Raw genomic sequence first — 22,016 nt, forward strand, 5'->3', positions numbered from 1 at the left:
GAGACGACGAAACGCCGGGAGCTCGCCCGGCCTCCTGCCAGGCCCCGGCCGGCCTCCCGGCTGGGAACAGCGGTGGGTGGCGGTGACAGCCGGGGTTAGTGGCTACCCACACCTGCGGGAAAACCCTGGGGTCCTGCAGAGCAAAGCCCCCGCGGGACCGTGCTGAATAATGGGTGCCAGTTCTGTGCCACTTTTGTCCGAGGCAGCCCAATACGGACATGTTTTTGTGACACAGAATCTGATCACCACCTCTCCACAACCACTGCGCAGCAGTATCCTTGGTAAAACTGCTTGGGGGGCAGATCTGATCTGCTCGTTGGTCATCCACCATCAAAAGCAAGACACACACCCACTACAGCAGCAAGAAGCAGAGGCTGCAGGGAGTGGTGGTAAAGTTTCCAGCCTGTTTTACTTCTCTCCCTCCAGCTCCTTTTGCAAGGCTGACGGCACCCCTGAAGGGGCCTGTAAGAGAGTGGGGTCGAGGCTGCGCCATGCCAAGTAACCCTTGCTGAACTAAGACTCGTAAGCAAATCCACAAGGCCTCGTGGTTGCACAGAGGCATGCCTACAAATGCTGTGATCACCACCAGCAGAAATTGAGTCTATGCCTTTTGAGATTCCCAACACAGACCTTTAAAAAGGGTCATCTGAGACACAAGCAGAAAGCAGATATATTTCTGGTCCATACCCAGAGTGGAAAAAAAACCAAACACCCACCCATCTGCACGTTTCACACCTACATTCACCAACCTAGAATATTCTGTTGAGTCCTGGGTCCCATCATCTGAGTAAATCAAATTGGAGATAGGAAAAGAGATAGTGACTGCCAGTTTTTCTCTTATTTACATTAACAAGACGCCGGGGCTTGACATATCTGCAGTGCAGATGGAGGGTAGCCCACAGAGAAGTTTCAAAGGGCATAAGAAAACTCCTTATTTGCTTTGGCGGAATCTGGCCTTGGGATCCTGCCAAAGGTGGCAAGGTAAAACCTGGTACAAGAGGACAGTCTGCCCCCATGAGTTTCTAAATGGAAGTGAGGCATGAGACAGGCTAGGAGGACTTGTCTGTGCTGGGAAGGAAGGAGTGATGGCAAACCAAGTAGCGCTGGCCTGCTGTTTTTCCACCTGCTCTCCACCCTGAGTGGCTCTGGGCTCCGTGCTGCTGACACGCTAACTCTACTTACAATGAAGGCTGGAGTCCTGCTTCTTGAGAAAGGAAGACAACCAAAAATGAGGAAGGAATGAAAGAAAGAAAACAAACCTCTAAAGGTGAAGGTGCAAAGGAAAGGGGATGCACACCATACAGGTAGGTGTCTCTCTGTCACCTCACTCCCTGGGGCCTGGAAGGGTCTTAAGTTTTACACTTGCCAGCTCCTCTTCACCAACTAATTTTTCTAGTCTGCTGACTCTCTTGCCAGGGCTTCAGAAGATGAAATCTTTATTATCATGAAGGCTTAAAAGGGAGGAATACTGTTAATTCCATTTTCAAGGTCATACTTTCAAAGTTATTAATTTCTGTCTTCCAGGGCTTTGCACTCTACTCTGAGGCTTTAGGGATTAGCAGCTTCTACTTACTAGGGTTCATCTGGGGCTTTTTTCTTACTGCTTTCCTGTGTTTCCCCCTCCTCTTTGAGAAGAAGACACAAATTTCCACTCCCTGTTCTTACTGTTGAAACTATTTTGATCATTACCTGCTTGTACCCCATTCTCACTACCAGGTCTGCTCCTGTAATTAAAACCTGACTGTGACTGCAGTGGCAATATGCTGGCTAGGGGTGGAAGTACCACTGTGTAAACTAGGGAGGATGCCCTCCAGCAACTCTCCAACAAGATTAAGGAAATGTCTCTGGTGTCTATCAATCTTCGCACACGGTTTAATGTATTTCAGAATTTCCTCATGCTTTTTTAGCACTGAACAGTTCTTTCCCGTGTTTTTGAGCTCATTCATGGTGTACTAAGTATTCATCTATCATACCTTATGTCTTAGGGAAGATTCATTCTGTAATGCAGCATACCCATTCTTCCCTGAGGTCTAAAGAATATCCCTGAAATTATATTTCTTGGTGTCATTCTGAGAAGGTCGTGGTGTTCAAGAGCTGGCTGCGTATGCTATTTATCCTGGAGCTGGTTTACAGTACTAGTACTGTAGCTACTAGTTACTACTAGTCTAGAATTGAAGTTGTCGTGATCAGTGAGGCTGGTGGTGGCTAGAAGACCATCTACACTGCAAGTTTACACAGATCTTTCATCACCACACCTGTCCTGTAGATATAAAAAATTTTATCACAGCTGAAAACTAGTTCTCCCACCCTTTCCATTCCCCTAGCAGCTGGAGGAAATTTTTTTAAATAAACAAAAAAAACCAGTTGGCAAACTACCGACACAAAATCAGTTACTTAAAACTGCTTTGTATTCAAACCATTCATTGAAGACTCTCATCTTACAAGCAAAACATCAAAAAAATACATAGCACAGACTTTTTCAGGGTCCATCACAGGGAAGACCTGAGCTGCTTCTGCTTTTTGCTTTCCTAGGATAGAGCAATCCCTCCCCTGCTCACCTTTCAAGCACGTGTATATGGCACAGCAGACCAAAGGTGACACCAGCACAGTCTGGTGTCTCAATGGGGAACAAACAGAACAGCCTTCCTCACCCCAAGCACATGCAGCCCTAGGAAGCAGGTTTGCTAATCAGAGGCTCTGGAACCTCCTGAAAAATTAATATTTTCATCAGCTTTATTTCTCTCTGTTTACTCACTTCATCCCTGCTATGGTTTCCCACAAGCTTTGCTGGATATTTGGCACACCAGAGATTTGAATGGCTGTGAGGAGAAATGAAGAGGGAGGGACACACTGAGGGGTGACTGGAAAGGAGACTGGAGGTGAACGAGAACTAAATTGGGGTGGAGCGTGACCAGCATGCTTGAGGTTGCACCGGTACTGAAATCCAGTTGTATTGCTGCCTCTGCCCTTTCTATCCTTTCCTCTAGTACCTGGAGCACAGTGCCCCCCTCTCCTGTCCTTGAGGTCCTATTAGAGCCACTCCTCCTCTCTGGAGACCCTTGCAGTGAGATCAGTGGAAACCAACCCTTGTCTCCATCCCTCCTTGCCCAGAAGTGGAAGAAGCCAGGAGCTTGTTTTTCAGCCAGCCTTTGTCAAGGGCTGAACAAACGAGAAGTACGGGACCCGTATCATGAGAACACTATGCACAAACCTGTACGCTTTGCTCAACATTTCAGTGAATTAGAGATTACACAGGAGTCAAGCTGGGCCCACAGACTGGTGTATGTCCCTAAAACATGTGGTGTAAGTAAATATTGCTTTGTATCACCTGTAGTTCTCATCCAAGTGCAGCTGAGTGTATGTGTGTGCAACTCCAGAGTGAGACTCCTGGTCACCTTAATTCCCTAACAGTGCAAGCATGGCTTTAATGCCAGGTCCAGGCATGGGGACAGCTGGAACAGAAAGCCACAGTGACTTCCCACAGTCCATTCCCAGACTAGTAATTAAAAAGGGAAAGTTCCAACAGCTTACACAGGCAGCTGAACTGGCCTTCAGCTGGATGAGTTGGAGCAATGGAAAAAATGCCTACAGCCACTTTGGTTCATCCTCTCAATGTTCTAAGGTGCCTGGAAATTGCTCAGAGACTGTGAGATGTGCCCAGCGCATGGGGCGTGCACATACGGTGCATAAGGTGACCTGGCTCAGGAGTGTACTTGTCCATCAGCGAGCACGCGTGTCTGTAACACCTACCATGGAGGCTGCCTGGCCAGACCTCGCTGAAGCTGTGCTGGTTATAGCACACTCTTCTCCACAGCCTGACCCCTTGCTCCTGTCCATGCTGTCATTCCCCACATTGCAGAGGGACACGCTGGGGATGCTGGGGAAGGGCCATGCACATTTCTCCTTGCCACTACCTACCTGCTCGCCCACAGGAGGGAAGGAAGGCCTGCCAGGAGCATTCTGCTTTCTCTGCAAGCCTGATTTCTTTGGAATGGTTGGCTTTCTCCCTGTGCAGCCCCTCCCTCCCAAATCCCACACCTCTCCATTCTCCCGGTTGTTTTTGTTTTTAGAGAGAGCGCTTAGACAGCTGTATTAATCATGCAAGCCCAGCCATGTGTAATGTGCTTTATCAACAGCAGAGCAGACTCTGAATGGCAACGGGTTCACAAGCGGGCCCAGTGCATTGCCTGAGCCGAGAAGATAAACCTGCCGCTTCCCAAACCAACTTACCGTCATGGGTTAGTGAATGGAGAGACTGTTCACTTGGGACAATAACCAGAGGGGAGGCCAAGTTGTTAGGCAAATTCTTGAGTGGTTTACACTGGAAATTGAAGGGGGAGGAGGAGGATGAAGGTTGGGTATTACTCTTTGGTCATTTCCTCTCAGAGGTGGGAGGAATTGTGTGCGTGTGTACGGATTAAATCCAGACAACAGTGGCTGTTCTTCATCCTCCTCCTTGCTGCCCTCCACACTTCCAGTCAGCCCAGCTGGGAGCTCCACATGAGAAGTAAGGAGAGAGAGAGGGAGAGAGCAAGGATTTAGGTACACCTGCTGTGCAGTGGGTATAAGTTGCCTTCATCGTCTCTAAGGAGGAAGGTTCAGTTGATGGCTTCAGAAACTCATCTAACATATAGATGGTATCAGGCTATGAGTATCCTCCGGGCTGAGAATATCTGTCTCAGGAGGGTTACAGCCTGCCCAAGCTCTGCTCTGCAGGGTAATCCGTCCATGCTACATCGCTGCCACTATCATCTTCCCTACTGGACAACTGATTTTCCACGGAAGGTGCTCTTCCATAGGTTTGTTTCTAATCTCTGCTGTGCAGTTGTGTGTTTTTCCCCCCCACTGGTTTCACCCAGCCTCCACTTTCCCACCTGACTGCTGTGCCCCGACCTCTGTTTTGCAGGGCTGTTCTGCATGCATGCAGAGCCACATTGGTGGTTATGCAAACATTGAAATGCTTTTCCTATCCCAGTGCAAGGGCCCAGCAAAGAGGAATATCTTTCTGGGACTTCCAGTCTCAGTTCCTACCCTCTGCTGCTGCTCTTCCTCACTTGCTGGATTCTCCACAGCATTGCTACTGGGGCGGGTTATGGAAATATATGCAACCCAGGGCTCATTTTGGAATAAATCAATCTAAATTAAAATTAATGAACAAAAAAGTACAGAAACAGATCAAGCAATGAAGCTATTTCTCTCTTCCCCCCCCGAGTCTCTTTTTTTCTTTAAGAAAGCTGGCTTCTTCATGCTTTACTGGGGAAAGAAGCAGACTGATTTTTATTTTTTTTTAAGCAGTCTCAGCAAACAGAAACTGTCTGTTGCTATCCAGAAAAACCCATCAAGCAATGCTAGTAGCTATAGTAGAATTAATTCTTGGCATTTCTCTTTTCCCTAAGATGCTGTTTCCAGCTACATCTCTACTATTCCTTTTGGAAGACACCATCATCACCTCTGACTTTGATTTTATTCCCTTTTAACCACATGTTCAAAGTAAGATACAATGCCACCCCTTGCCTGATACCTATGAAATAGCAAGAAGCAATTAATATGATGTTGGCCTTCTGACTTCACTTTGTCTTGTTCTTCCTATTCCCTTGGCCTGAAACCCCTGCATGCTTGGCACCCAACGGGTTCCCAACCTGCAGACCTGGCAGGGATGGACATTGACCCTGAGAAAAGCTTGGCCTGCCTGAGCATCCACCCTGCAGAGCCGCCCCCTTCTGCACTAACAAAATGGAGCATGAGCTCTTTGGAAAATCTGGTTGGATACCACCAGTGGGAAGCAAGGAGAACCATGAGTTGTGCCAATGCCCGAGGCTCAGCCAGCTTTCAGGGAAGAGAGAGGCATGCTCCAAGTAGTCAGGCACACATCACTGCAGAGTGATGAGTACAGCTGAACTATGGCTGCTGAACACCTGGGAATTTATGGAAATATCAGCCAACATTCCCTCCTGCACTTGGTCCTTACAGCCATTCTTTTTCTCTGTTGGTAGTTTCTATGTCAGGATCACAACAGGACAAGATTGGCTCTTTTGGCCTGTTAATGCTACAATTTCCCCAGCCCTCTAGTTTGTTTCAAAGGCTGTGAAGGCTTGGGTTTTCACTGACCCTTTTTTCTTGGAGCCCAGCTGAGAAAGCACCCACTGGCCTCAGCAAAGAGGACTCCAGAGACAGACAGGTTCATACTTTTGCCGAAGCAGACAAAAAGCTGACACGAGAGCTGCCTGCAGGAATGACAGAGTCATGCACTGGAGAAAGCAAAAGGGGAGCAGGGTTGGGTGGAGGTGACTACTGCAACAGATGAGCTCTCTTCTTCACAGCTAGGACCTCCATAGGGAGGGAAGAGGATTGAGAGAGTATTAGAAAGAAAGATGCTCTCTATTTCCCACTCTGGTCATCAGACGCAAATGAACATCTCTTCTCTCCCTTCCCCCAGCTCCCACCCACCTGATGAAGGCATTAGTGACAGTACAAGCTACACAGGCTACAGCTAAGTGGAGACTAGCTACAATCTATAGTCAGACAGGGTCATTCTCCAATCAGTGCACATTTTGGCAGAAAGACAGGACCGCTCCTTCTCCTTTTCCCTCCCCCTCCTCCAATTACTAACACACTATTGCTATAAATCTTTTGCCACTCTGTTGATGGCCATGACTGGACTCTGTCTTGTCAGGTGCCAAGGACTGGCATGCTTGATGCCCCATGGGCAGTTTTGGATGTGTTGCTCTCTGAGAAATATGGTGTCTCCCTTGCTCTCCCTGGGCACTCAAGCTAATCATGCTGAGAAAGCCCCTGCTCATCACAAATCTGAGAAGACTCGCTGGTTTTGAAGATAAATCAGTCTGGCTAAGCCATTCCGATGTGGACACTAGGTGCTAATCATAGGGGAGGGAGTCTATGTTCAAAGGGCTGAGGGCAAGGGACAATGGAAGACAGAGATGAAGCTAGCACCCTAACTGCGACAGACCCCTTTGAGGTTCAACAAAGATCTCACTTGCCCTGGTTGGCAGATGTAGTGTGGAATGAGACAATTCTTCTTTTCCAGAAGAAAATTATTTTGAAAAGCCACTTGATGATATAGTAAGGCCTCCTTTGTGACAGCCAGGTCTTGTGTTCACCCATTAAAGTGAGGTTAGATTGCAGACAGGAAGATGCGATGATGTGGCATCATCCCAGAAGACATTTCAGGGCATTTTGAGTGCCTGGCTGGCAAAATCAGGAAGGCTGGAAAATCTACCAGGAACAATTTTGTTGAGAGCAGTATCAGCTGGGCTCCAGCAGCCTTTTAGGAAACTGCCTCATCAAATTCAAGTCCCATGTGTTTACTTGAATGGGCTGCTTCTGAGTCTCCAGACTGACAGCAAGATGTTTCCACAGCAGCTAGCTAATGATAGCAATGCTTAGCATGACTACAGTGCTCTTCATCTCAAAACATCTTCCTTTTAAATTATTGCCCAAAACTCCACAGGGCAGGGAGGTGTTTCTGACACTTAAGAGAAATGGAAATTGAGGGAAAAAGAGGGAGGAGGCTGTGATTCTGGTCACTGAGGAGAGGCTTATTTGAGAGCTGAGTACTGCCTCTCAGAACATTAACTCATACGGAGAAAAAAGTCTAACAAGAAAATGTTATGCCTAAGGTTTCTTTGAAGGTGAACTGCAAAGTAAAAGCAAATGTTGAGGTAAGCGCCAATATCTGTGCTCAACGCCCACGCTAGAAAAGCTGGTACGGGCTTTCAGAAAAGAAATGAGGTCCAGAGTATTTAAACTCTACTTTTCCCCTCTGCAAAATCCTCTTTGCGTGTCCTGGGTCACTGGAGAAATCCCAGCATTTGGCACCACAAACTCCTGGAGACTCCTCACAGAAGTGATGTGACACCAGGATGTCCTTCAAGATGATCTCAGGAGACTGGGAAGCAGTAAAAGGAAAAAAAAAACCCAACTTCAAAGACCGAGGGGAGAATGTTTTAAAGGACTGTCTAAAGTTGTGTAGGATGGCCTTGGCAGCTTGATTAGGAGGGGTATTAGGTATGGAAATCCTGGCCGTGCTCACTTGCAGTTCTTGCTTTATCATTTAGCTTAATGGCCTCCTAATTCAAAACCAGCTGTAAACAGGGCTGGCTATGAAAAAAATTAACACTGCCTGCCTGTGGAATTTAAGGATATATAATAAAAATAATCATAAAAAGAAAGAGCCCTGGGTTCTCCATCAGACAAAAATATTTGTCATTGAAAATTCTGCGTAAAAAGAAAGAACATCCAAAATTGGAAAACTCTTCAAAACGTTACATCCCAAACAGCCTCAGAAACTTTAATTTCATATCCAAGTACAAGTTTCGTTTGCAATACATACAATAATGGTGTTTAATTGGATTTATTTTTCCACACTAGGTTCCCAGTGGCCTACTTTACTCCTTTTCTCAGCTCCTTGACTGTTATTTACAAATCACTCTCTGGGATTTAATTTTAATGGTAGCTTGATTTCTCCCCCCCTCCTTTTTTTGTAGGTACTTTTCTTTAATTGTATTTGTGGATTTGCCTTTTAAATAGGCAATTGTGACTACATCCAGAGCCTGAATGAGTTGCTGAGAGCAGACCTGATTTCAAAATGGCATAGTAGTTAAAGGGAGCTGGTGTAACACCCAGCATTTACTGTTCTTTTCATGGGAGTACCTGCAGGTGGTTTACTTGGGCAGGTGCCCTTTTGCAGAACAATATGGGTTGGTAATAACACTCTATCCCAAAGCTGTGCACAGACATTAACTATTTAGGCCTCTAAACATCCCACGAGTTGAGTTCATCTTCATCATATGGTGGTAAAACAAAGATACTAAGAAGCCCTGGGCCAAGACTTTTTAAAATGAAAGTCAGGGACTGGCTGCCTTATTGCTGATTTAGTTTCAAACACTGGAAGTGCCTAGCCTCTGTGCCTTTTCAGAATCTCAAGGTCACATCCAAACCCCAAGTCTCTCATGGATGTCAGGGCAGCGCTGCCTGGACCTCAGGCATGCTTGGGCAGCTCAGAGACAGGAAAAATACCCAGACCCTGTTCTGCCTTCATATCTTCTTCACTTGGAATAAAGCAGGCAGTAACACCTCACTGTGCGCCTCCTTTCACGCCCTCAAATGCAGCACTATGTGACTGGCCGACTTAGGGGTGTGCAACTGAGGAATGAGAAGACAGTGTGTTTCACCATGAATAGTTTGTACAAGTAGAGTGAAAAAAAACCTCCTGGCACCTATTTAATTTTTAGCTTCTCACTTGTCCCCTTCACTGCAAAATTTTAGGTCTGCTTGTCCTTTTGATCCAGATGAGAACACATGGGCAAAGACAGCTTAGGACTGGAATATACAGTAAGAGTAGGTCTGGAGGCAAATTGAACCTCATGGAAGACTGTCCAGACCTGGGTGAGGACACGTCATGGCTCAAAGCTTGGCTCAAGGTTGTTGCTGTTTAGTTGACTGTTTTTTTGAAAAGGGAGGGGGTTAGGGAAGGATGAAGCTGAGCAGAAAGGACCAAATGACATGTAGAAGAGAAGGGAAGGTCCTTATTTTCCTTTATTTCTGGGCTGTTTTGCCCATGCCTAGCTTTGAGCATTTGTCAGGATGATGGAGAATGACCCGGCTAAAGAGCTACTTCAACATAAAACATATACTGACCTGGAAAAGGATTGGGGAGTGTGGGTAAAACTCGTTCTAAGGGGGAAAAAAAACAGTAAGCAACATGCAGGAGAAAAGCCACTTTTCACACCAAGCAAGCAGCAGATACAAACCTGATGGAATTGTCCATCCCCAGATTAGATGAACTAGAGTAGATTTCACACACAGAGCATTTTGCTAGCAACACGCCTAATACACATCAACATCCCCTGGGACTGGGAGTCAGAGAGAAGTCAATTGAAAAACTAAACAAATAATATCCACACAGCAAGAGGTATTAAACACCTGCAGTGAAGGTAATTGGAGCTGATGGGCCACATCTCCCCTCTGACTTTCAAGACCACTCGTGTCATCACACTACAGCTCTTCTTAGCTACACCTCTGGCTGGAAGCTAGTCTTGGCAGAGAAGTGAGTTGTGGAAGCCCTCCGTGGGTAGTTGCTGCCTCTCCTGAACCTTCTCCACAATGGATTTCTGGCCAGTGACAGGTCCCCTGAGGATCCGAGCATGGGAGCAACCCCTCTGGCGGAGCCTCAAGGGCACTGTTTCTTTTGAGCCTTTGCCTTCTGATGGGAAGTTTTTGCAGACTCATCAACCTCTAGTTGTATGCAGAGCCTGCTGTTTTGTTTATGGGGTTTCTACAATGTGTCCTCGCTACTTGTCACAGCAGGACTTTCTTATACGTCACCGTTGGCTTCACGCTTTGCTTCTTCCACACAAGGATCTCAAAAGACTTGCACAGACACAGAGGGAAACCAGTGTCAGAGACCTCAGTCTGAGGCTAACAGTAGCGTTAATTCCATTTTACAGGTCACACAGTTGAAGCATAGAGCAAGGAAGCAATTTGCCCAAGGTCAAATGCTGAACTGTTGGCAGAGCCAGGAACAGAACCAAGAATACAAATCCCCCGGCCTGACTCTGATCACTGGGTCTCCCTTCATCACCTTCAGAATTTGCTGGATGCCTCGTACTGACTGAGACAAGTTCCTACTCAGGGACATTTAGACATTTAGCTGTAGAGATATGCCACTATGCAGCAGCTGATAGGACTGGGGCAATGAGTTGTCTCCTGCCTTACCTGTGAGGATGGTGCTATGATCAGTGCTGATGGAATAGAGGTTGGCAGGATACTGTGGTATTCTGCTATTATTCTCTGATCAACCCAGCTATGTGGAAGTCAGTGCTCTTTTATACAGTACCTTTGGCACAGGGAGGTGGTTTCTGACTTGCTGGAGCCCAGGAGGATGTAGCAGGTCAGGCCCATCCCTGTGACACTGGCAGATCTCCTGCCCTTATGGTGGTACAGAGCTGTTTGAATCCACAGCAGGCACAGGGGAGATTGTCTCTTGCCTAGGAAATACAGGGCTAGCCTGGATCTCTGTGTTTATGTAGCTACAGGGGACTATTGTTCTGCGAAAGCAGGCTGTTGTGCTGACATGACTTCCTTGTTATTTAGTTTGGTTAAATAACTCAACTCCCCTTTACCTTCTTCCTGCACAGCAGGCTGCAGGCTGCACAGCATAAGCAGTTAAAGCAAAGTGCTACGGTCTCATTATCATGCTGCTTTCTATTCAAGGACTCTTACCTCTGTTCCCCTCGCCTGCTGAGTGCTGCCTTTATTGCTCCACCCTGGCTCATTAGCAGTGTCTCAGCCTTGCCCCATCTGGCTGTCACCCTAACCACTTCCCTCCTCTTCCAAGTCTCCTGGTTATTGACAGCCCCTGGGAAAACGTGGGGTTTACACTAAGGGTGATTTTGGCCACAGTTACGCCCCAAACTGTAGCAGCAATCACCATAAGCAAATGCTCAGGTTTAATAAAATGTAGGCAGAGAGCTAGGAGATGGGGTGTAAGCGTCTGCACACAGCCAGCACTTGTGTCAGGGATGCTAAGAAATAATAATGACAAGTTAGGGGCAAGCACCAGCTCTTCTTAGAAACGTGCCTCTTGCTGGGATCAAAACTGCTGGACAGAAATGATAACTCTACCTGAAGCCTCTTGGGGTGGCAGAGGTGGGATCCTGTCTGCTGCTGCTTCTAACTGTGGGGCCTTGCCAGCTGCTTCACCTCCGTGTTTTCTTACTCCCTGAAGGGTGCAGAGGATGCAAGCCGCAGAGGATGCGGCAGGGACCTGCTGAGGTGGCAGTCTCCTGTAATTGAGAAAACCGAGCCTGCCGGGCTGTGTAAGGGTGTGCTGCACTGCTCTGTTGTCTCCTGGTTTATCCTCAGGGATGGGGTAGCTCTGCGGGAGGCAGGAGTCAACTAATTTGGAAAAGCTTTCATTTCTTTTCTCTGCCTCTCTACAATGCACCAGCTGCTGCACCTGCTTCTGTGTGCCTGTGGGGGTGTGCGTGCTTGCTTATTCATCACATAGGTGCGTACGTTTGTATACATACTCAAGTACTCATAAACGTGTATGTCTATATGCTGGTATAGCAGATGTATGCCTGGTATATGCATGCACATATTTACACTTCTGTGTAGCATGGGTTAAAATACAAGTTGTGACTTGTACTACAAGAAAGACATTGAGGCCCTGGAGCTTGTCCAAAGAAGAGCAACAAAGCTGGTGAAGTTGGAGCACAAGTCTTATGAGAAATGGCTGAGGGAGCTGAGTTTGTTCAGAAAATGAGGCTCGGGGGAGACCTTTTTACTCTTTACAACTGCCTGAAAGGAGGTTGTAGTGAGGTGGGGGTTGGCTTCTTCTCCCATGTAACAAGTGATAGGACAACAGGAAATGGTCTCAAGTTGCACCTGGAGAGGTTTAGATTGGATATTAGGAAAAATTTCTTCGCTGAAAGGATTATCAAACCCCGGCACAGGCCGCCCAGGGAAGTGGTGGAGTCACCATCCCTGGAGGTATTTAAAAGATGTGCAGATGTGGCATTTAGGGACATAGTTCAGCGGTGGACTTGGCTGTGCTAGGTTAACAGTTGGACTCGATGATCTTAAAGGTCTTTTCCAACCTAAACAATTTCATGATTCTATGACTTTTACTCATAACGCTTTTCACAGCACTCTGTTAGCTGAGTGGAATGAAAAGAAAACAGGTTTTCTCACTCCTAACACACTTAGGGAAAAAATCTCTTTCCCTTCAGTTCTGGCACTACTTTTCACCTCTGTTGCTCTGTGATGGTAGCCCTGGCTTGGCCTCTCCGTCAGGCAATTTTCACAGAGATCTGTGTTACTGCCCCTTTCCTAGATCTCACAGCATTTTGTGCTGGGGGTTACAAACCCTGTTTCTAGGCTCTGCAGAGCTGAATCAACCTACTGACTCCCTAATGCAGCAAAACGTGGTTCTGCCTCCGAGCTCCTCATATCCGCAGATGTGTGATACGGCTTCCCCTCTTGCATGGGCTCTGGGGCTTGTTGAGCTCTTCCAAGAACTAATTCAGCTCAGTACAACAAAATAAAACGTCTGGGGGCATTCTGGGGGCTGAGTGGTAAAGCTTGGTTACTTTTTCATGGGTTTAGCAGATGGAACTGGCTCAGTGCGTCGTCCACTGGGTACCAGAACAACAGAAACAAAAGCATGTGGCAGAGCAGGAGGAGCAAAAGAAGGTGGAAAGAAGGGATAGCAGCAAGCTATTAGATCAGTTGTATCATCAAACTGGACCTGAGTATCCTCTCTGCAAACATATTCCATATTGCTGTTGGAGACAGGTTCCTGGGTAAGACAGACCTTTGGTATGGCCATTTTTTATGTTGCTGTAAACTCAGTCTCCAGGAGTGAGGGGTATAAATCTCTTCACCTACAGCAGACAATCCTGCTGCAACATTCTTTAAGGAAGAGCACTAGCTTTCTATTCATACAGCTCAAGGGAGCAGCTTTTGTATTTTAATGCATCTTCTACCTATGGCATTGACATCTAAGGCACTCAGCGTCTTGGAGAGTGTTTCAGTGCTGGCTGAGATTTCCTGGAATGGTAGTCACCCATTTTTCTCTATTGCGAAGCTGTTCTTTCACATAATTTTGCTAGCTCCCCTTCTGCCCTCCACCTCAGGCAAAGCTGCCGGTACCTCATTATTAACTCTCTGCTTGTTTCTTCACTCCTGGCTGCCGTTCTTCTTTTGTGCTGCAATGGGACACTGAGGAGCTATCGCTGCATCTGCCTCCCTAGTGGGATGTTGGCCTACAGTGAGCTTGTTCTCTATTTATAAAAGAAATAAAATCTCTGATTCTAGGGATGAAAAACACTCCCAAGTATTTGAGTATCTGCTGTACCTTGCAAAAACTTGGCACTGCTTTATTTTTCTGCCTGGGTGTGTGTCTGGGAGTGTGCATTACCTGTTATTTCAGCTACTGTGTGATCACTACAGCATTTTTTTTCATCTAGGCTTGTAAGTTTATTTTTCAGCTGCTTTATTTCTTTATGGGGCTTCATTCCCTTCACTCATTTTCCCCCTGATTTCTTAACCTTAGAAATACCAGCTGTAGTCTGCCTGAACTTATTTTTTCCTCTCTCTCTCTTTCTCTCTTCCACACTAAGTAGAAGGAAAACCGGTATTTCCAGAAACAATATGAAGCAATTGCACACTGAAGAAATAGGGATTAACCAAGCAACAAAAATAAAAGTTAGAAACAGTCTACTGAAAATCATCAAATCTCTCTCAGCTCATGCACCTCCGTTCTTCTGGCTCTTGTGAAGTTCTCTAGTGTTTTCCAGCATAAATAGGCCTTGAATTTCTAAGGTAAAAATGATAAACAAAATCCAACAACTTGAAAGAAGGAAAGTTTTCTTCATACACATCAAAAGGAGGCTAAAATAGGACCCTCGCTGTTGCAAGTCATCTTTAATAGTCACAACATTTCCTTCTGGAATAGTTAATGGCAACTTCACAAGACCTCTCTGGGTCTCTTACAGGTTCTGCCACTCATTTTATGACCATGGGTAAACCACTTCTTCACTCTGTACCTTAGTTTCTTACTGCAAAATGGTGCTAATAAGACTCGCCCATTTCTAAATAACTTGTGATGTTAAAATATTAATTGCTGGCAAATCCTTTGAGATCCTTTGAGGTGCAGTTCTAAAGTGATACAAAATGCTTCTCTAGCAAAACCAACCCCCCAGCTAAAATCACGTGTGCATACATACATTATTGAATTTAATCTTATATTTTGTTTCAGTGATGCATTTCAGCTCATCTGTGTAACAGGAACCAACAGAGAGGACCAAATTTAGAAATCAGCCACAAATAATGGATTCTAAACTTAGCTTTATATTAATATCAGCAAAACCAAATCTAGAGTATTTGAAATTTGTGTTCCAGATTGCTGCCTGAGGATTTTATTTGAATCTCATGACAGTCACAAGACTAGGGTGAAAAGACTTTAAAGGCAGAAATTTGCTTTATGTGCTGCAATGCTATGGGAAACCAAATATATGTTCATTTATGATAATATCTGTTCTTTAGGAAAAAAAAACCAAACCAAAACAACTTGCATAGAATATACCCAAATTTTGCAAAAATTCAAACTGCCATGAAATAAATTCAGAGGTGGTAAACAAAGAATGCCAACAGATTTATCCTTTTGCACTACGTCTGTTAAAAAATAACCAAACCAAAACATTGTTTTCATGATGGTTTGATTAATCTGAGCACACACAGAGGGAACTGGACTAAACTATGTCCTATACTAAAACTGCTTTACACACCTTATCCTTTTTCTGTTTAAAAGGGCATGCAGGTCATGGCCCGAGTGCTTTAATTCAATCTGGGAGTGTCAGAGGAATACAGCCCTAAATCACTTCTGCATCTCTGTGTCCATTCATGTGAGTGGGTCATTCTGCTGCTGTCGATTTCTGGTGGCAACAGCAATGTGTGGCCCAAGTTGAGCCCAAGTTTTGGACCTGGAATCAGGAACTGCATTTGAATATGCCACGGTCTGTGTGTGTGCGCGGGTGGTAGGTGAGGGACAGGGGCTCTCTTTAGGGTCAGCTTTGAATCAGCTGCAAAATTCAGAACCGGATGGTCACTCTGCTCTAGAGTTTGGTCTAGTCCCAACTTCTGTCCGTTACACTTACTACAACAAGCTCAGTAATTGAAAGGTAGCAGAATGAGATTCGAGGAATTTTATTCCATATTTCATCTGCTGATTACCTTTTCCACAAAGTTCCCTATGGTATGCCCCTTTAAATCATTCTGTCTTTTCCCACTTCTTTCCCTTCCATTTTAGCCTGTTTTCAAACTCATTTCTCTTTTTCTTGACTCTCCCTTGTTCTCCTCAGGCTCAGTGGCTAGTTCTCTCCATCTCTCTGAATTACTTGTCATTTCTCAGCTGTCACAGACCCTCCGAGCCCTGGCCTTCTGTCTCCTTATTAAAGCGGCTGTCATTCTAAAGGGGTTTTTGTTTCCAGGTTTAAAACAAACATGCTTTTTTATTTTAACAAAATCTGACTTCAGCAAAGCAAGTCAATCAAAGGGCTTGACTGTAAACCTTTTAATTTGGCTATGTTCATGTTTCATGGCAAGAATGAACACATATGTACCTGAAGCAGAGTGCTGAAAGCCAGTTCATGGCTGGAGGTTTGAGGGGGGGTGGTGGCAAGTGGATGCTTTCCTGAGTTTTGGTTACCATATGCTTCCTACACAGCCTGGCCTTTGTGAGAGGGATCTGGACCTCTCTTCGCCCTCTCCCATACTTACTGTAAAGGTATAGGCTGGCATTTGTGACTCCCAGCTTGTTGGCAGCCACACAGGTGTAGTTCCCGTAGTGTTCCTCAGTGACATTGGCCACCATCAGCAGAGACTGGGTCCCCATGCTCTTTATCTCCAGACCGTTGGCGCTGTTTATCCTGGGAAGACAGGAGAAGAGGTGTGCAGTGCAATGGTAGTTGTGTTTCGGGGAGGAAATCACTGTCTGGCAGACAGTAAACCAAAGTCACTCAGCCCAACTGACAGGTGAGGATGGAAGGAGGAAAGAAGGAGACGTGAGAAGAAAGAGCCCAAAGAAGGCATTGAGGAAAAGCAGGACGAGGGAACGAAAGGAAGAAGGAGTGGAGTGGGGAGAAATGACACCAATAAAGCAGTGGAGAAACAACAAAAGCTGAGGAAAAAGGAGGAAGCCTTTATCGAGTACCAATTAACACTTGGAAATTAACACCTCATGGCCAGCTGAGGGCTAGTCTGTACTTGAACAGAAGGTTTTTAGTCAAATACACCAATTAATGAGTTCCAGTATATATGCATATACCAAAGCTGAGTTACCCTTGAATCTGTGCACATGTGTCAGGTTAAAAACTAGGGTAATAACACAACCTTAATGCCAGGTAGATGTTCAGGTATAAGGGACAGATCCCTTTTCTCATTTTCTCTCATGTGCAAATCTGGGTGGCTCAGGTCACACAGATGGGGAAATCTTATCAGTCAGCAGAACCTTTCCCTAGATGAAGGCACCTAGAGTGGGATTACCTACTAGGACACTAACACTGCCTATCATTTTGTCTGTATCATGGGCTATTAATGCATGAACATCATCAGGAAGAAACCACTATTGATGTCTTAAGTGTGTATTGGCCCAAAACTGACTTAAAGGCAAGATCTGCATCCTCAGCACTTCCTTCAGCATCCCCAACACAGAGAGGAATGTCTTTCTCCAGCCTGGCCAAGCTGGCTCTGTGGAGTCTGATGTGACCATCGTGACTTACATTGTTTGTAAAGAGTACTTTTTTTGAGGAGAAGAGTTGGGGATGATGATAGGTGATTCTCGAGTAGACTGAAAAGCAGAGAAGGGAAGAGGTGAGCTAATGGCCTTACCTGGTGTCATCTCTGTACCACTCAAAATCAGGCGTGGGCACTGCTGATGCCTCGCACCGGAGTAAGGCTTGCCGTCCCGTGGCGGCTTCATTGCTCTTGGACTCTGTGATGGTGGGAGGGTCTGCAGGAAGGAAACACGTGGTGACTTTGCACACTTTCAGGTGGAACGAAACAGTGAAACTATGTCAGGGTTGGCTTCCTCATGCAAACCATTTGGGCTGATGGAGGCCCACAGCTGCTCCTTGCTGTGCCACACGCTCCTCCCTGCTCCTCTGGAGAATACCTGCTCTTTGAACTCTCCCTAATACACCGCATTAGCATCATTCCTTATGCGTGCTTCTCTTCAGCAACACTGAATAAAGTTCTGTCATAAATGCATAGGCATATGCAGGCAGAGTTAAGGCTAATGATGGACTTCTGTAATTTATGAATATTTACATGTGGATCTCTAGTTCACATGGGCTCATCAGAGGGAAGATGATGAGAGAAAGACTTCATCAAGGGTAAAGGAAGACAGCAGAAATAAAAGGAAGAAAGTAGGAAATTAATACTAGCCTGAAAATTATTTTCCATACAGCCTCTGTGTCTAATGTCAAAACTATAATAAGAAAGGAAAAGACTGAGGCAACATGTATGAGGGAAAAATACATTCACAGCTTAAAAGGGAAGAGCTTTAACAGGAGCTGTGTGTGCAACTCTGAGAGCCAGATCACTTGCTGAGACACTTCCCTTATGTGTCTAAGGTCATACTTTGTCACAGGCTCCAGGAGGACTTGGTCATGATTGCCCTGTGTGAACCCTGCACCAGCATGGTGCTCCCACCTCTGCTGACTCTGGAGCCAGAGAGTTGTGCCATGGGCAAAGAAAACTTGCGGAACATACCGGTGTGCTCTGCTGAAGCTAGGTCTCAGTGCTGGCAGGGTGCTGGGTGGGAGGAGGCACCAGCATCTTCCATCCCAGCCCCATGTTCAAAATGTTAAGCGACAAGCTTTACATGTTAAAAGGCAGAATTATTTCCACCTGGCTGCTGAGAGGGATCAGGGAATAAGTGCCTTGTCTCTCATCACTAATACTTGCATACCCTGAGATTACGGGGCTGCAACTCAGACAGCTACTTTGTTGAGACTCAAGTTACCGCAGAGCACACTCTGTGCGTACAGAGAGCAGCTCCACCGTCTGTATCCACCCTAGCCCTGAAAGGCCAAAAAAAGAATCAAAATTGATTGTGTCAGTCAAAGAAAAAATAATTCTGTCTGGAAAATGTATGGAAAGAAGTTTGTTTGTGAACACATTAGCCATCTCAATGTGATCCCTTTCCTGACCTTAATCGGGATTTTATGCAGGGCTTTAGGGATATTGCAGTGCGCCCTCTAACATCATAAATATTAATAAGTGTACATAAATAGGATCCTACATTCAAAGGCTGCGGGTTCACACAAATATTTTAATTTGGAAAGAAGGAGGGGTAGTAAAAGGATAGTGAAGGTGATTTTTTAAGTATCCCCCTTTGATTTTTTGGTTTGAGCATATATCTTCTTGCTGTCAGCAGCAAGACAAACTCACTTCACTGAATCCTGTGCAAGAGGTGAGTCAGAAAATGAATGAGCACCTTTCTGTGGGCCTAAAACATGACACTGGCAGGCCTGTGCACCCCAGGATGCTGCTGGGATGCCGCTCGCTCTGAGCAGTCCCTGCCTTAGCCACCCTCCTCTGCATTTTAAAGGACAGAGCCCAGGCAGGTGGCGAGTCTGTACCTCATCTGCCACCGCTCTTGTTAAGGTGCTGCTGGCCCTGAGGCTGCCTGCTCAGCCAAGGGGGGGCTGCTTGCTGCAGTGCTCTCAGGAGAAGGGGCAGGCAAACAAACCAGCTGATTGGGCTCGGAAAGCAGCTGCCGTTTGCTGCTGGGGAAGCCTGGAGTGGGTTCCCTTCAGCTGTTTTCCCCACTCACTTTTCCTCAAGCCTCAGTTTCCCTGCCTGTGGTGTGCGAGGGCCATTACTCAGGAAGCCTGAAGGTGGTAGTGTGAGACCAAAGCAAAGCGAGGATGCTGTCTCCTGCAGTCCGGGCTGACAAGCTACGTGATCCACAGCATCCGCAGATGATAAGAAATGGCCAGGAAGCTCCTGAGGTTGCACAGGTCCCATTTTTTCAAACTTACTGTATTTTTCCCACTTTCTGCTGCTTGTGCTGTAGTTTAAGGAAGCGAGATAAGGGAAGATGTACGCAAATGTCTAGCTTTCATTCCCCAGACAGGACTGATTTTTTTTCCCTATGTATGGCCCTCATGACTTGTTAGAATTTTTCCTTTTGTTTTTAAAGGAAAAAATCTGTCCTGAAGGAATTTATAAGTTGCTTACATTACAAATTAGGCCACATAAGAATATTACAATATTCTATCACATTATATTTTCATATATTCCAACACTAAAACTGTTTAAGACCTTACTGTAGCATAGTTATTATGAGTTGAAACTAAGTCAAAATCAAACATTCTGACTTTATACAAACAATCTGTTTCAACTATGTTAAAAGCATCGTTGAAATTATGTTTCACAGAAATATTTGAAAATATTAATTGGTTCTCACGGAATGTCTCGGGTTTATAAACTCAGCTGGTTTTGACAGGAAAAAAACCCTCAACAGTTTTAGTGCAGAAAATCTGCTACTACAGTTTCACATGAAAGCTAAATTTGGCCCATAAAGCTGCCGGTATTAAACCACTGCCACCCAATTTGTAAAGGAATGATAAAAAACTCTGTGAATTCTGAAGATGCTGCAGGGAGCCTATAACCTTGACTTCTAAGCAAGACAGACAAGTCACTCTGATGTGATGGCCCAAAGGGAAAGAAAAAGACAAAGAGCAAAAATGGTATTAAAAGGTGCTAAAACCACCTGTGGTGGCAAATTAGACTAGGATGGCTGAAACACTTGCTGCCATCAGCTCTCTGCCCTAACCCACTCCTTGAGAGGGCTACCTGTGAGTCAAGGCCATGCATATGCACCCTGAACTATCTTCAATTTCAGTGTAAGTTAATATTCTGATGTGTAAACTGAAGAAGGTCAGGAGGGGCTATAGCTCCCATTCATCATCCATCCCTGCTGCAGAGGTATTAGCCTCCAAGCAAGGAAACACAGCAGGTAGATGGGGATATTCACTTTAAATGACTCCAGTGCCAAATATGACCCATACAAATATGGAGGTGGACATTTACACATGTAGGATTATAAGAGTAACAGCAATCTGAAATATCTTGTGTCATTGTAAGAGGAGCATGCCAGAAGAGTGGATATCTGTATAACCACGTATGGGTGATGGGATCTGTGCCCCACTCATAAAGGTGTGGATGTAACTGTGCCTCTCAGTGGATTTGGTGGATTGCTGTATCCTTTGGTCAAGCCCCTTTCTGTATTGCATTGGTGCACAGAGGGTCTCCTAGAGAGGGCTTTATGCTAGCAACCTGAAATCAGCGTGAGTCAAGTTTTTCCACCCTCTCCATGTGGGCTTGCCTCTCCCACACATCCCCCCAGGCCCCTGGGCTGTGATGGCCTTGTAGGCACTGCCGTGATGGCTGGGCGCAGGCAGACGTGTGTTTGCTCTGAGCCAGCTGAACCTTCCCTTATCTCTGCCTGCTGCCTTGCTGAAGCTTCTCTTCACGCTACTGTTCTCCCGAATATCAATGAGTGAAAACAAGGCATCGCCACCGTTTCTGAGGGGAGAGACAGGGGCAACTTAGGGTTTCTTTCTTTTTTCTCTCTCTCTTTTTCTTTCTTTTCTTATCTATTACCAGGTTTTAAGCACAAACTATACTCTGCAGTAAGTGTCTAGCTGCAGATAGTTTCCTCAGCTCTCCCCTCACCCCATTTCAGATCATATAAATCTGGAAAGGTTTCTCTATTTATGCTAAAGTCACCCCTGTCTGTGGGCAAAGCTCTCCCCATTGACCCGCTCCAGTTGCAATGTACTCACAGTTCACAGTGACCCGGACTTGCTTGACGTCTGCTGAAGCAACCTCGTTGGCAGCTTTGCATTCGTATTTGCCCGATTGCTCTCGCGTGATCCCTAGGATCTCCAGATACTCTTCCTCGCCTTCAAATTCTCTGCCTAGTAGGACAGGACAATACAGATGGGGGCTCTGTTAAGCATTCAGATTTGGGAAGCTTTCTGCTTAATTGCTATGGAGGAACAATCACAACAGGGACTCTGCAAATAAACAAGTCATGAGCGATTTGAAAGTTATTTCAGAAGCCATATCAGCAAGCTACTAGCTTTGTATTTAGTTATGGAAAACCTGGGTTCTGAAGCTCTGGAGGGAAGCACACAAGAAGTACTGGTGTTGCATCTCACAGGCTGTCCAGGCCAAGAAGCAAAATCTCCATGTGAGACCAGAGTAAGTTCACTGGTGTGGTGACTGAGTACTAGGTGAGGTTAGTCAGTCTGTGACCAGTGGGCTGGTTAGGAGGTAGCTAGGTCCTCAGATGTGGCAGTGTATTGTCAGCACCCTTTTCTCCACTGCAAAGTAGTGAAAAATGCCTTTTTGACTCTCAGAGCAACCACCACCATTGATCAGATCGAGCTACTGTTAAACACAGCCAAACTGAGAGAAAC

At 45.7% G+C, this 22,016-nt stretch overlaps 1 protein-coding gene across 1 annotated transcript; it reads right to left on the reverse strand.

Annotated features, from left to right (window-relative positions):
• Positions 1-9,657: 9,657 nt before the first annotated feature.
• LOC104547630 (limbic system-associated membrane protein-like) lies at positions 9,658-21,512 on the reverse strand (the record flags this gene model as incomplete). The annotated part of the gene is made up of 4 exons (XM_010193414.1): positions 9,658-9,693; positions 16,303-16,451; positions 17,413-17,533; positions 21,378-21,512. Coding segments are annotated over 4 exons (441 nt in total), but the record flags the coding sequence as incomplete, so codon positions are not given.
• Positions 21,513-22,016: the final 504 nt, after the last annotated feature.

This window comes from Mesitornis unicolor, unplaced genomic scaffold, assembly GCF_000695765.1.
Source record: "Mesitornis unicolor isolate BGI_N332 unplaced genomic scaffold, ASM69576v1 scaffold11191, whole genome shotgun sequence".
Taxonomy (NCBI): domain Eukaryota; kingdom Metazoa; phylum Chordata; class Aves; order Mesitornithiformes; family Mesitornithidae; genus Mesitornis; species Mesitornis unicolor.